Source organism: Onthophagus taurus, chromosome 11, assembly GCF_036711975.1.
Source record: "Onthophagus taurus isolate NC chromosome 11, IU_Otau_3.0, whole genome shotgun sequence".
Classification (NCBI taxonomy): Eukaryota; Metazoa; Arthropoda; class Insecta; order Coleoptera; family Scarabaeidae; genus Onthophagus; species Onthophagus taurus.
The window spans coordinates 7,181,838-7,196,095 of NC_091976.1; the positions used below are offsets into that span (position 1 = coordinate 7,181,838).

The window sequence follows — 14,258 nt, forward strand, 5'->3', positions numbered from 1 at the left end:
TGTTTGGGGGACATCTTTTGACGTCATTTGAGGCTTGAACGAGCAACCCCCTAAGAGGGGGTGCTTCAACCCCTCAAAATTGAATAGGGGAGAGGGGTTGAGTGATACTTCATTTGAAAGGTCTTGGAAGCCTCTTTACAACGGTGTATGAAAAATGTAAATTTGATGAACCGTTCTCGCCAAAAATCAATTTTTTAGCTCAAATGAGCAACCTTGAATATTTTGGTTATAAATAAAAAAATGGAATTGTTTTATCACGTTGTTTTATTTATCACAATCAAAAAATCAAATCTGCGTTTTTAAATCAAATGTTCAAATTGTCCTCCATTGACTTCCATACAACAATACAATCTTGACTGAAAAACGTCACTAACATGGTTCAGCATAATTGGAGTTATGTGACGACACTCATTTACAATTCGTTGGCGTAGTTCGTCCAAATTTTCAGGCTGAGTCACAAAAATCTTGGATTTAAGATGTCCCCACAAGAAGAAGTCCAGAGGGTTCAGGTCAGGAGAACGGGCAGGCCACTCTATAGGATCTCTTCTTCCAATCCAACGACCGGGGTATTGCAAATTGAGGTATTGGCGAACTGGTGCGGCGTAGTGAGGAGGAGCTCTGTCTTGTTGGAAATGCAATTGTTGTTCAAGTAGTAGAGGATCGTTTTCTAATTTTTCTGTTATTAACGGATCAATCACATTTTCCAGCATTTCAAGATAAATTTCGACATTTAAATTACCAGGAATAAACAGAGGTCCAATTATGTGGTCTCCCAAAATTCCTACCCAAACGTTTAGCTTTTCCGGATGTTGAGTGTAAGCTTCTCGAAATACATGAGGATTTGTATCGCTCCAAATTCTACAGTTATGCCGGTTAACGTCTCCATTACGTAAAAAAGTGCATTCGTCAGAAAAGCAAACGTTGTACAAGAAATTTGGGTTATTGTTGATACGCTCGGCCATAATTTCGCAAAGCTCTTGCCTTCGATCCAAATCATCATCATTTAATTCGTGAATTAATTTAATTTTGTACGGATGGAACTTGTGTTTATGTAAAATTCTGAAAACGTTAGATTGGCTAATACCGGAAGCTGCAGAAAGTTGTCGTACAGATTGCGTATTTGGCATAAGTTGGACATGACCCAAGACCGCCACCGCTGCTCCTTCATCATTCACAATTCCAATGGGTGCCCTTTTTTTATCCATTACTGAACCCGTCTCAAGAAATTTTGAAATCAATTTCATTACGTACTTATGGCGAACACTACGTTCAGGATGGTTTTGGTTAAATATCCTTGCAGTCGCTCGGCCACAATTTTGATTTTGGTAATAGAGGCTAACCAGCTCAACACGTTCTTGCAATGTGTATAGCACAATTTTTTTTTTATAATTTATTATTTTTAAAATTTTAAACAAATCAGCAAAGTAATAACTCAACAGATTGATTTAAACGTATTATAACCAGATAAACACCTTCTAAGAACAAACAATGAAGGCAACATATGGAAATGTTTTGATTTTTGTTTATTTTTTAGTTTGAGAGAATTTATTATTGTATGGTGTCAATGGAGGACAATTTGAACATTTGATTTAAAAACGCAGATTTGATTTTTTGATTGTGATAAATAAAACAATATGATAAAACAATTCAATTTTTTTATTCATAACCAAAATATTCAAGGTTGCTCATTTGAGCTAAAAAATTGATTTTTGGCGAAAACGGTTCATCAAATTTACGTTTTTCATACACCGTTGTAAAGAGGCTTCCAAGACCTTTCAAATGAAGTATCACTCAACCCCTCTCCCCTATTCAATTTTGAGGGGTTGAAGCACCCCCTCTTAGGGGGTTGCTCGTTCAAGCCTCAAATGACGTCAAAAGATGTCCCCCAAACAAAATCATTCGACGGGTTTCGGGAAACTTTTCTAATCACTATGGGATAAGAAATATACGGGGTGGCTCGTCTGAGATGGAACACACTGTATATAAAACCTTAAAACTACACTGTGCTATTGATTCCAAAACAATCGTGTCTTATTTACAAAAATTAAATTAACAATTATTTTGCGTCCTCAATTCTTGTTTGAACACTGCCGATATCGATCCTTAATCGGCAATTGATCGATGAACCTGCTGAGTTGCAGCGCTTCGTCAAGTGTTGTTGCGACCGCTAACTGGGTCGGACCTTGCTTATCACTATTTTAATTTATTTACTAATTTGTTTCTAATATTAAAAAAAAATCTTTTTTGTTTAATTAAGATTAAACGCGATAAGGTCATCAAGATAAACAAAACAAGAATCATAGTTTAACCCGGACATAGCTATTATCAGCACTCTTGAAAATGCACTGGGGTTAGTTTTTAAACCACTCGGCAATCTTGTCATTTGAAACTGTCCCTTCCTTGTAGTAAATGATGTAAATTTTCTGCTAGAGGGCTCTAACTCAACTTGATAATAGCCTTAGAGATTCAGAAAAGCAAGTAGATTAGCGGGGCAGATATCCAGCTGGGGGAACCAATATTTTGAAAAGAATTTCGCAGACGGAAAATAATGTTTGATGGATTAGTGAGAAGTGTGATAATGAATTGAGCGGAAGTAGGGGGTTGGAAGAAACATATAATGGTGCACGAGATCCAGAAGAAACATTGGAGGTGGGTCTTGGGATTGAGTGAGAAGGCTCTGAGATATATTTATATTGAGAAAGGACTTGAAGTGAAGATGAGGGTGGAAGCAGGTAGAAGGGCGATAAAGTACGAGGATGGGCTGGAGCAGAAGAGCGACTTCAAGATTTTAGGAGAGTGTTGGAGTGAAGTTAATACCGGGGTGGGGCAGTATGAACAACAAGCAAGAAGGGAATATTATATCAGCATAGGGTACTCAACAGAGGAACTATGTGCTGAAGTGTGACGATTTGAGGGAGAGGAGCGAGCATTAGTGTGTAAGTTGTATATTATTTATTGTATCATTTTATTACCTTGTCTTAAACCTTTTACATATAATATAATCAATACCAACAAACAAAATAATTACTAAAAACATGATCACTAAGAAGTATTAATTAATTAATATAAATCAAAATTGCAATTTTGACTACATTTCTATTTTTAATCAATTTCTAATTGTCGGAAGCTACCATCAGCACCGTACTCGTACGATTTGAAATAGTCTTCTTGATTTGGAACGAGCCCACATAACTTAATTGCTTCCAATTTTGTCTTTAATTTCGAGTTTTCGGTGATCAAAATCTCCCAATTTGCCGATAATTCCTCCAGCGTGCTATTTGTACCTCCTATTTCAACCGGAAGGAGATTTTTAGGGATTTCCTTGTAGAAATCTTCAAAATTCTTGTGTACCATAAGCTAATTAATACAATTTTACATTAAGTTATTCTATTTAAAAGTAAAAACTCACTCTTTCTTTTAATTTTTGAGCTAAAATCGCTTTTAAAATAGTGACCGCTGGCATTGCTATTGGGTGGAGATTTAAGATATGAATGCTTTTTATTCGAAACGGTAAAACATCAATGTACATTTTAAAGTAATTATGCATTGCAATTAAGTCTACTTTACCCATTAAGGAAGCTGTTACGTTTTTAAAATCGTAAATTATTACCACGCCAGAACTTAAATCTTCGTGTAATAAATAGTCGACTATAAAAAAATATTTTTATTAATGTTAATAATATTTAAAGTCTTACATAAAATCGTTCCGTATTTTAGAACCGAATAAAAATTTAAATCTTCGATATCTTTGGGCTGAACTAAAACCATTCTGCAACCATTTTCCGTTAAGTTTGGCAAATAACACATAAACCTTCGAAAATAGTATTAAGTAAAATAAGTAACATTGATTAGTAAAAATCTTACTTTGAAATATAAAATTTTTGTAAATATTCTCTTGGCATTTCGCGATTTTCATAAAACAGTTTAAACTTTTCTCTCGAAATAAAATAGAGGTCTAATTTTTTCTTGATTTTTCCGATGTCGAATTTGCATAAACGAATAAAATTTTCAAGTAGTTTTTCATCTACAATTTATGTTTGAAACGATTAATTCAAAATAAAAACAAGTACTTACCAATTTCGTTTGGTAAATGATTTTGATATTTTAACCATTCGTTAATTAATTGAATACGATTTTTGAGTCTTTCGCTAGTCTCACCCAATTCCTCCTTAATTAGTTTCAATTGGTTATCATTTGGTAAACAAATAACTCCGTCTTTCATCATACTTTATATTTACTTAGTTTTCTTAAATTTAACTTGAAACTTTAGGTTCGAAGAAGCACAGAAAATGTTTTAAAAGCAGTAGGCAGACGATGAGGTTAAAAACAAGATTTAAAAAAAAATTTTAATTTTATATGTTGTGAAAATACATATAAAAACTGGTGACTATATAACCTGAAACTAAACTAAAATAAGCGTATTCCAATAACTGAAATATATAGTATATTTAAAGCATAACGAAAAAAAAGTAAAAGGTTAATTATGTAGTGATGATAAGAAAAATGTTGTTATAAAACCTGATCTAAAATGTTTGTTTTAATTGGGTGTATTATTTTTTAATTCATTTGAAATTGCAGGTATTTTTTTGTTATTATACATTAATGAATTATAATTTGCCTTAAACGTAAATGAGCAATAAAATATAAATATTCCAATTAATGTTTAAATAAAGCGTAGAATAAAAAGAGACAATTGTGGTAAATAACTGATAATAGTAGAGTTATTAAAGTCCAACATATCAAAATCTTTTTATTTTTATAATTACAAATTGATTTTTTATTTAAATCAAAACTTAAACGTTTTCCTTTATTAATTTGAACAAAAAATTTTACTTCAAAACTTGCTTTTATTAAATATGCTCAGTACATGTTTCGAGAGAAACCTCTCATCTTCAGCTGAATCTTAATTAAAATCTATTAAGAATAAAAAACTTATTAAAATATTAAAAACTTAAAATAGAAGAAAAACGAAAAATAATTTGAGAAAAATTGCAAGATGAATGGCGGACGAAAAGAAGAGACACGACTGACGACTGCTGACGACAAACACAACAATCAAGGTTACGAAAATGAGACAAAGACCAAAGTCGCAAGAGAGAGGAGGAGAAATTTCAAAAAGAAAAGCACTCGCAAGAAGAGAAAAGAAAAACATGACGACAAAAATCGGGAATCAATGAATCACGAAACCAGGTTTTTTAAAGACATAAAAAGGGGTTTATATTGTATTTGAATTTGATCATTAAGCAAATTTACATTTTTAGATTTATGTTTCAGAATTTCTAAAGTTTCAAGAAGATCAAGTCTGTAACTTTTATCACATTTATGTATTAATGAAATATTGTCATAATTAATTCTATGTCCGGTTTCTTTAGTATGTTTATAAACATTCGAAGTGATTTTAGTTTTATGTTCCTGGACACGTGATTCAAGTCTCCTACCGGTTTGGCCAATATACATATTATCACAATTAGAGCAACTTATCGAGTATACACCACTTTCTTTTAATTTATTGTTATGTTTAAAATAATAGTTAGAAAAAATATTTAATATATTATTATTATTATTAGAAAAAGCTAACGAGATATTATATTTAGAAAAGATGAATCTAGATTGGGAAGTGAAGTGATTATATTTGATAGGTTTGTAAATAAAGTTTTCCTTTATAGGGTTAACATATAAGGGATCGGATTGAATATGTATTTTATAGAAGAGACTATTAATAATATTAAGAGGAAATTTATTTTCTATTGCAAGATTTTGTATGTAGTTAAATTCATTTGATCTGTTTTCTTGTGAAAGCGGATATTTTAAAGCTCTGTTAACAAGGAACCTAAAATTGGCCAATTTTTGGTTAAGAGGATGTGAGGAATCATCAGGAATTGTAGTAGGTATCATAGTGGGTTTTCTATATATATTGTATGATACCTTGTCATTATTTAAATGATTTACAGTTAAGTCGAGAAAGTTTAAAGTTTTATTCTCCTCAATCTTCATGGTGAAATTTAAATTTTTATGAAGGTTGTTCAAGTATTTAAGAAAATCATCAAGTAGGGATGGGAATGAATCCCAAACGCAAAAGACGTCGTCAACATACCTAATCTATGCATGGATATTATTTTTGTAAGGGTTTGTATTGTTAATAATGCTATTTTCTTCAATGAAGTTAAGGAATATATCAGCTAATATGCCCGATAAAGGCATTCCCATTGGAAGACCTTCAGTAATTTTATACATTTTATTATTAAAATTGCAGTAATTTTGTGTAATGATATGTGTAAGAATGGGATTAAGATTATTAATTATTATAATATCATCATTAAAAAAGTTAACAAAGAGTTTATTGATATCGAATGAAACTAACAGTTTATCTTTAAAGTCTATATTTTTAGTTTTTTGTATGAATTGATAAGAATTTTTAATTGAAAATATAGGTGTAAAGTTAATCGTTTTGAAGATATTAAGCATAAATTTAGTGACTTTATAGGTAGGGGATTTTATAAAGGAGGTTATGGGACGAATGGGCATGTTTTCTTTGTGCAGTTTGGGAAGGGAATATAGCCTTGGGATTGTGGGATTCATATCTATGAAGAGTGAACTGTTAAAAAACTTTGTGTTAGAATTATTTAAGAATGGTGTATACTCGACAAGCGTCACTTTACATTTATTAATTACATCCCTGGTTTTACGGGTGATATTATCTAAAGCATCGCTTTTCAATTCGACATAATTGTTGTTTTTTATAAAATCGTGTAGCTTATTTATATAATCGGTTTTATTAAGGATAACGATACCAGCTCCCTTATCAGCTTTTATGAATATTGCATCGTTCTCGTTAAGTTTTTGTTTCATAGATTTTACGACATTAGTATATTCATTATGATTACAATGGTAAGATATTTTCTCAGTTCTCTTTAAAAACCCTATGAGTTCATTTTTCAAATCTATACTTTTCGGATGATTTTTAATAGCAATATCAAAATCAATTGCGATGTCAGTTAATTTATTTTTAGGTGAAATAGCGAATTTAAAACCTTTATTTAAAAAATTCTTTTCCTTTTCATCAAAAACAATATTCTATGAATTTGTTTATCCATATCACCGTTGTAGAATTAAGGTAAATATTAATTAAAATTATATACTATGGTGATTATTTATATATTTGTCTTACTAGTTTCGGTTACATTACCGTCTTCAGAGACCTGTTAACTAGTTTCTATAAACGTTGGGAAGTGAATGTTTGCTTATCATTATATCTATTCATGCACTAAACTACAACTATCTATCACAAAAACTAATATTAATAAATAAACTCGCCAATTATTATATGTGTGACAAGTTGGGCAAAATGTAATTACATTGTAATATGGTAACAAGAATAATTAATAGTGTAATATTTATATATTTGAAGAAATACAACACAAGAAAGTATACTACTTTTTTTTTATTTTTACCACTCCGAATGGGGAGGTTTCTAAATAAAATATGTGAGAATTGATTGGTTTCTTGTGCTGTGAGTAGATGTCAAAAAAGTAAAGTTGGATGGAATCACTTTTTCGATTCGCCAACTTTACTTTTTTGACATCTACTCTCAGCACAATCAATGGGCACGTTAAGCCGGTGTCAACTGTTGAGTTGCTATATTAGCAGTCGCGGCTGAACGATACGCTAAGTAAGCGCTGTTTCAAAAATATTATTGTTGGTCATAGTTTTAGGTTATGCAGAACCGCTAATTCTCAATTGCTTGTTCAGCCGATTTCGTTCCGCTGTATTAAAGCTCATACAATGAGCTGACTGATTTAATTCAACTGTTGATACCTGCTGAACGTACCCAATTAATTAATTAACCAATTAATTCTCACTTTTTTTCGAAAACTGTTAATTCGTGGTTGGAACTCAGCTGCAACACAAATTTCCATAGTTAGATCTAATCTTCTTTTGTCGAGTTTTGGGAATATGGTAGGAATGTAGCTAGGGGGTCCACCGGAACCAGCAAAGTTTTTAAAGTGGTCTATGAGAAAAATGTTTGGGTACCTCTGATATATAGTATTAAGTGCTTTAAAGTATCGCCTCTTCTCTTCACGCATCATCTTTTTGTGAGTGCTTTTCTTTTTGAAATTTCTCCTCCTCTCTCTTGCGACTTTGGTCTTTGTCTCTTTTTCGTAACCTTGATTGTCGTGTTTGTCGTCAGTCGTGTCTCTTCTTTTCGTCCACCATTCATCTTCCCATTTTTCTCAAATTATTTTTCGTTTTTCTTCTATTTTTAGTAAGTTTTTAATATTTTAATAAGTTTTTTATTCGTAATCGATTTTAATTCGTTTTTTGTAGTTCAATTTTTTCACATTCTACATAGGTTTTATAATATATAGTTAATTATGACGTAAGTTTTTTATTTTTTAAAATTGTTTAGTAATGTATATTAATATTGTATCCAATCTTTATATTAGATTCAGCTGAAGATGAGAGGTTTCTTTCGAAAGATGTACTGAACATATTTAATAAAAGCAAGTTTTGAAGTAAAATTTTCTGTTTAAAATTATTCTATACTTGCAACATGGCTCACCTGGAATTTATTAATTTGCTCAACATCTGTTCATATACAATATACAAAGTAACGGATAAATTCGTCAAAACAATTAAGAACAGTTTATGGAAAAATCGTTGAGACGGATCAAAAGATTTAATTTTTTTGCAATTTTTTAGTACAGATTTCAAAGTCTTTCCGCCATTTTTGAACGAGTTATTATGACGTTACCCATATTTTTTTCAAATAGCAAATATGTTTAACGCATTATGTTTAATTTCTTTTATCCACAATCACCTTATAATTGAAGTTTTATTCACACTTATGAATCGTATAAAGTACCACTTTATCCACTAGTGGAATAAAGTTACTTTAATAATGGAATAATGAAAAATACAATCTTAAATCAATTAATAAATCATCCTATTTATCATTTATATTAACATTAACATTTATATTAATAGACATTTTCTCATTCTTTGATTTGTCATGTTTTACTTCCTTTCCATTAATAACCAGCTTTTAATTGTAATCGCTTCCAGAACGCATTAATTTTTTTATCTACGACTGCTTGGATAAGTCATCATTACCGCACTCATTTGAGGTGATTTGAGTTATGTAATGAAGTTCATTACCGCACTGGTTTCATTACGTAACGCATTTTTAGCCTAATCAGAACAGACTTAATTTATTGAAACGAGCAACAATACAAAAGAAAAAGTGCTATCTACTTACAGAGAAACAATACTATTCATTATAAACATTAATTGTTATGTTTTTACATTTCGAAACACTTATTCCAGATGACTAAACATGTTGTTGAAACTGATAATTCAAAATTGTCAACAATCATTTCAAAATATTTTTATAAATGTCAAATAGACTTTTTTAAAGAAATTGATTTTTTAGTAATTTTTAGCAGTCATAGATAAAGTGCTGTATATCACATGTGGGCTAGAGCATAATTACAGTACTCGTGTGATTACACGACTCGGTCTACGACCTCGTCGTGCAATTCTCCACACTCGTACAGTAATTATGTTTCTAGCCCACTTGTAATCTAAATAACTATTAGTTAATTGCAATGATTATTGAGGTGACATCCGTTGTCAGAGTGAAATGTCAAATCATTATTTGATAACATCAGATGAAATTTTGGCGATTGTGATTCTAAATGAGTGTGATTGTAGATAAAATGTTGTATTGCATGCGTGTTTTAGATGCATTTTATTCACTTAAGAAAATTAACTTAAAATGCTGTCTAAAACACTTATTATTAATACAATTTCTTTTATTTTTTAACCCTATTTTTTTTTATTTCGCATTTTCTTTTCTTGCTTACCAGCACCTGGTTTTAGGTTCAACCCTTTTGGTACGAACAAATTTTTGGTCCTTCGAGCCGGATGATTTCTAATATTCCATTCACGTATAGTTTATTTTATTTCTTTTCTTTACGCCAATTTCTCGCATCGATTTATTTGCATTTATTCACGTCCAGTTCCGAGACAGCTTGTTGCCTTTTTTGTCGCACCACATCTGGTGTTTGCGAATTTTCGTTTACAAGGTCGACAATTTTGGGCTGTCATTCATCTTTTATTCGATTATTCTTTTGATTTATTATTTTCTTTAAATTTATTATGGCCGTATCTGATAATCTATTGATACCATCGACCAATCCCCAGATTTAAAATTGATTTTTATGGCACGCGCTTCTGATTCTGACGACACTTACAAAGAATTTAAAACTCTTCATAATCAAATAATTGGTCTCATTGAAGAAGAAGCTTTCGATACTCATGATGCTATACGTCGTCAAGCTGAAGTTGCTTACTTTCGTACCAAAGCCACTTTGCATAAAATCACCTCTTCCAATCCTGACACGCAAGATCCTGTCAAATCTGTTGTATCGCCGAAATTAAATCACCATTCCCATATTTACTGAAAATTACAAATCTTGGCCGAGTTTCTACGATTTATACCGATCCTTGGTGCGCGATAACGGTACTTTATCCGACGTTGAGAAATATCAGTACTTTTTGACCTCATTATCCGGAGAACCCTTACACCTTATCAAAGAGTTGCCTATGACTGATGCAAACTAGCCCATTGCTTTCGAAATCTTAAAAGAGAGATACCAAAATAAGAGACATTTAGCTACACTATATTACAACGAAATTCACTCTGTCACAATAAAATAAGAAGGTTCATCAAAGGCATATCGGCTGTTAATTGATACGTTCTCAGAAAACGTTAGAGGCTCAAAAACTTTGGGATTCCCGGTTGAGTCTTGGGATTTTATGTTATTTAATATACTCGAATAATGGAATTTTTGGAGAATCAAGCAGAAGCCTTAGATGCCGTTAAGCTTACATCTTCTGCAAAAGGGAGCAAATTAATTACGAAACAGATTTAATCAACCTTTACTACTGAAATTAAATCGAATTTAAATTGTATCTTATGTCAATCTAATCACAATCTCTATCAATGTGATAAGTTGCTAGAAAAAACCCCTTCGCAAAGATTCGAATTCATTTCCCACCATAAATTTTGTAAAAACTGCTTGGGCTATCGCCATACTATCAGTAAATGTAACTCCAATAAAACATGTCGAGTCTGCCGCAGGCGTCATCATACACTGTTACATTTTAACAGCTCTTCACATGATACAACTGCACCTGATGTCAGTTCATCAATTCCTAAAAATACTGTCGCCTCTGTAACTAATACATTTATGACTGTTCTTCTACCTATTGCTGAGTTGGACATTCAAGACCGTTTTGGAAGATACCATAGAGTAAGAGCTTTGATCGATTCTTGCAGCATGACCAACTTCAACACAGAAGACCTTCAAAAACGACTCCAACTTGTGCGTAGTATTCATTCTGTACCCATTGAGGGTTTGAACAGCATGTCTTCTACTTGTAATAAAGCCTCTGTGGAATGTTATGCTAAACCATGCGATGTGTACCAACCTATACTACGATTCACAGCTGTCATAAGTCAACGCATATGCTCAACTCATCCCACAGTACCCGTTGATGTTTCTAAATATTCACATTTACAAGATTTGTCATTCATAAAAACCAAACATTACCAGGACCTATCGATTTGTTATTGGGAGCTGAACTGGTCCCTTATATCCTCATCGGTGAGCGTCGTGCTGGTGCCTTGAATGAACCAGCAGCTTTGATTTTCGGATGGCTTTTAATGGAAAAATCCGCTGATTTACCTTCTCCAACATCTCAATTGTCACTTTTGGTTGAACCATCGACTGACGTCTACCTTCAGAAGTTTTGGGAGCTTGAACAGATAAAGGAAACTACTCCAGTTACTCCAGAAGATACTCGAAGCGCGAATCACTTCATATCAACGCACAGCCGTACCGCTGATGGTCGATTTATGGTAGCTCTACCCTTTAAAAATGCTAACCTAGAATTAGGTGAATCATATTCCCAGGCACTTTGACGTTTTGTATACTTAGAAAAAAGGTTGACTAAAAATTCTGAAATTTTCAATAAGTACAAAGAATTTATGAACGATTATCTTCTAAAGAAGCACATGTCTCTGATTAGCAAAGAAGATCACCACAACAAGAACGCTTATAATAGCCCTCATCATTATGTCCTTAATTCCTCAGACAAACTCCGTGTGGTCTTTGATCCATCTGCAAAAACCTCTACCGGAAATTCGTTGAACGATCTTTTGTTGCCAGGTCCCAAACTTCAAAACGATATATGTTCAATTTTAATCAAGTTTCGATGTTACCCGATTGCCTTCATGTGTGATATTCAACAAATGTATCGACAAATCTTAATAGTTCCCCATCAACGCGATTATCAGCGCATCTTATGGAGAGATTATAAAAGTGGTGAACTTAATGAATACCAATTAAATACCGTTACCTACGGAGTTTCTTCTGCTCCGTACTTGGCCTTGCGTACTATCCAAGAGCTTACGCGACTTAATGCAGCACAATTTCCTGAAGCTTTCCGCGTATTATTACATGACATATATAGTTGATGATGTTGTAATGGGAAGTTTTTCGGTTCGTGACGCGTTGGACTTGCAAAATCAAATTATAAACATTATGTTATTGGCTGGTTTTAAGTTAAAAAACCTAAACTATTAAAAAAACGTTAGTGCTGATCTTCGTGTAAAACCGGTATCATTGGATAATAAAGAAGATGGTGTCGTCAAGGTTCTGAGTCTTCACTGGGAGCAATATAACGATAATTTTGGGTTCTCTTATCAACTCCGTGATCACATCTGCAGTAAAAGGGCTATATTATCCAATATCGCACGCATCTTTGATCCCCTTGGTTTAATTAAACCATGTATTCTCGCTGCAAAATGCCTCATGCAACGATTATGGTTAGAAAAATTGAATTGGGACGATCTCTCTTTTGAAGAAATTCAAAATTATTGGTGGACTCAGTATCAGTTTCAAATCCCAATGTTGTCATAGTTGAGGATTCCCAGGCTAATTCTTACTGCTAAAGATTTACACGTTGAGCTCCATCTGTTTTCTGATGCATCTTCAGTTGGCTACTGTGCGGTGGCGTACCTTCGATACATTTTGCCTAATAACAATATTAATGTCAGTTTGATTTGTGCTAAGTCTAGAGTAGCCCCGCTAAAAACTATTTCGTTACCTCGACTGGAACTCTGTGGCGCCGTCCTGTTGGCTGATATGGCGAAATTTATCTCATCAAATATCTCCGGTATCGTTCAACCTGAGATCTTCGCATGGTCCGATTCAATGGTGGTGCTGAACTGGCTAGATTCGTCACCTCACCGATGGAAAACTTTTCTGACGAACCGTACCAGTCATATTCATGTTATTTTACCTGGAAATCGTTGGCGTTATGTACAATCAAAAGATAATCCCGCCGATCCTGGTTCAAGAGGACTTTTACCTTCCGAGATGATACGATGTAAATTATGGTGGAACGAACCTGCATGGTTGTCATCTCATCATTCGCAATGGCCATCGAAATCACCACTTACATGTCCAGATGAGAGCATATCAGAAGAAAAACGAGTGGTTATCGTCAACATTGCAGAACAAATAGAAGAATACTTTTTACATACCTTAATGAATAGCTTCTCCGATTTAAATAAGATACAAAATATAATTGCTTATATTCTAAGATTTGTTGCAGGTTGTCGAAAAGAACCATTTCAATTCATCAATTACAATTCGCGAAAAGCAAGCCGCTCTTTATGTTCTTGCACGTCAAGTACAATCTGAATCGTTTTCCCAACTTAAAGACCAGATCCAGACTGGTAAAATAATCGCAAAATCATTCCGTAAATTATCACCTTTTATATGTCAAGAAAAATTAATTCGCGAGGGTGGTCGCCGAAATTCCTTACGAGGCTAAACATCCCATTCTATTGCCAAAGAAGTGTCGATTGAGCGAACTGATTATCGAAAAGCTGCATAAAGAGCATTTACATCCTCGCTTTCGTACACTCTCCGCTATAGTAGCTAACCAATTCTGGATACTATCGCCTAGAAATGTCATATACAGGATTATATCTCGATGTATTAAGTGCTTCAAGACAAATCGTAAGTCGTTCACACCATTGATATCTGACTTACCAAAATTCCGATTGCAACAGATGAAACCATTTTTCACGGTTGGAATTGATTACGCCCGTCCATTTTCTACTATCGCCCGTAAACATCGTTGTGCCAAGACGTTCAAATCGTATGTTTGAGGCGGGTGATAAA

General features: G+C 33.1%; 2 protein-coding genes across 3 annotated transcripts; one reads left to right on the top strand and one right to left on the bottom strand.

Annotated features, from left to right (window-relative positions):
• Positions 1-2,937: 2,937 nt before the first annotated feature.
• Positions 2,938-4,763, bottom strand: LOC111419942 (alpha-tocopherol transfer protein-like). 2 transcript variants are annotated; one of them, XM_023052828.2, is made up of 5 exons: positions 4,075-4,763; positions 3,865-4,024; positions 3,696-3,769; positions 3,410-3,648; positions 2,938-3,357 (listed from the first exon to the last, which is right to left on the bottom strand). In XM_023052828.2, the coding sequence occupies exons 1-5, from the start codon at positions 4,223-4,225 to the stop codon at positions 3,103-3,105; spliced, it is 879 nt and encodes a 292-aa protein (XP_022908596.2). In that variant the 5' UTR covers positions 4,226-4,763; the 3' UTR covers positions 2,938-3,102. The 2 variants fall into 2 exon arrangements, with proteins under 2 accessions (XP_022908596.2, XP_022908595.2); XM_023052827.2 differs by having other exon boundaries at positions 3,696-3,811.
• Positions 4,764-13,211: 8,448 nt separating this feature from the next.
• LOC139432046 (uncharacterized) lies at positions 13,212-13,772 on the top strand. Its single transcript, XM_071200378.1, has one exon. It carries the CDS (start codon positions 13,212-13,214, stop codon positions 13,770-13,772), a length of 561 nt encoding a protein of 186 aa, XP_071056479.1.
• The last annotated feature ends 486 nt before the right edge of the window (positions 13,773-14,258 follow it).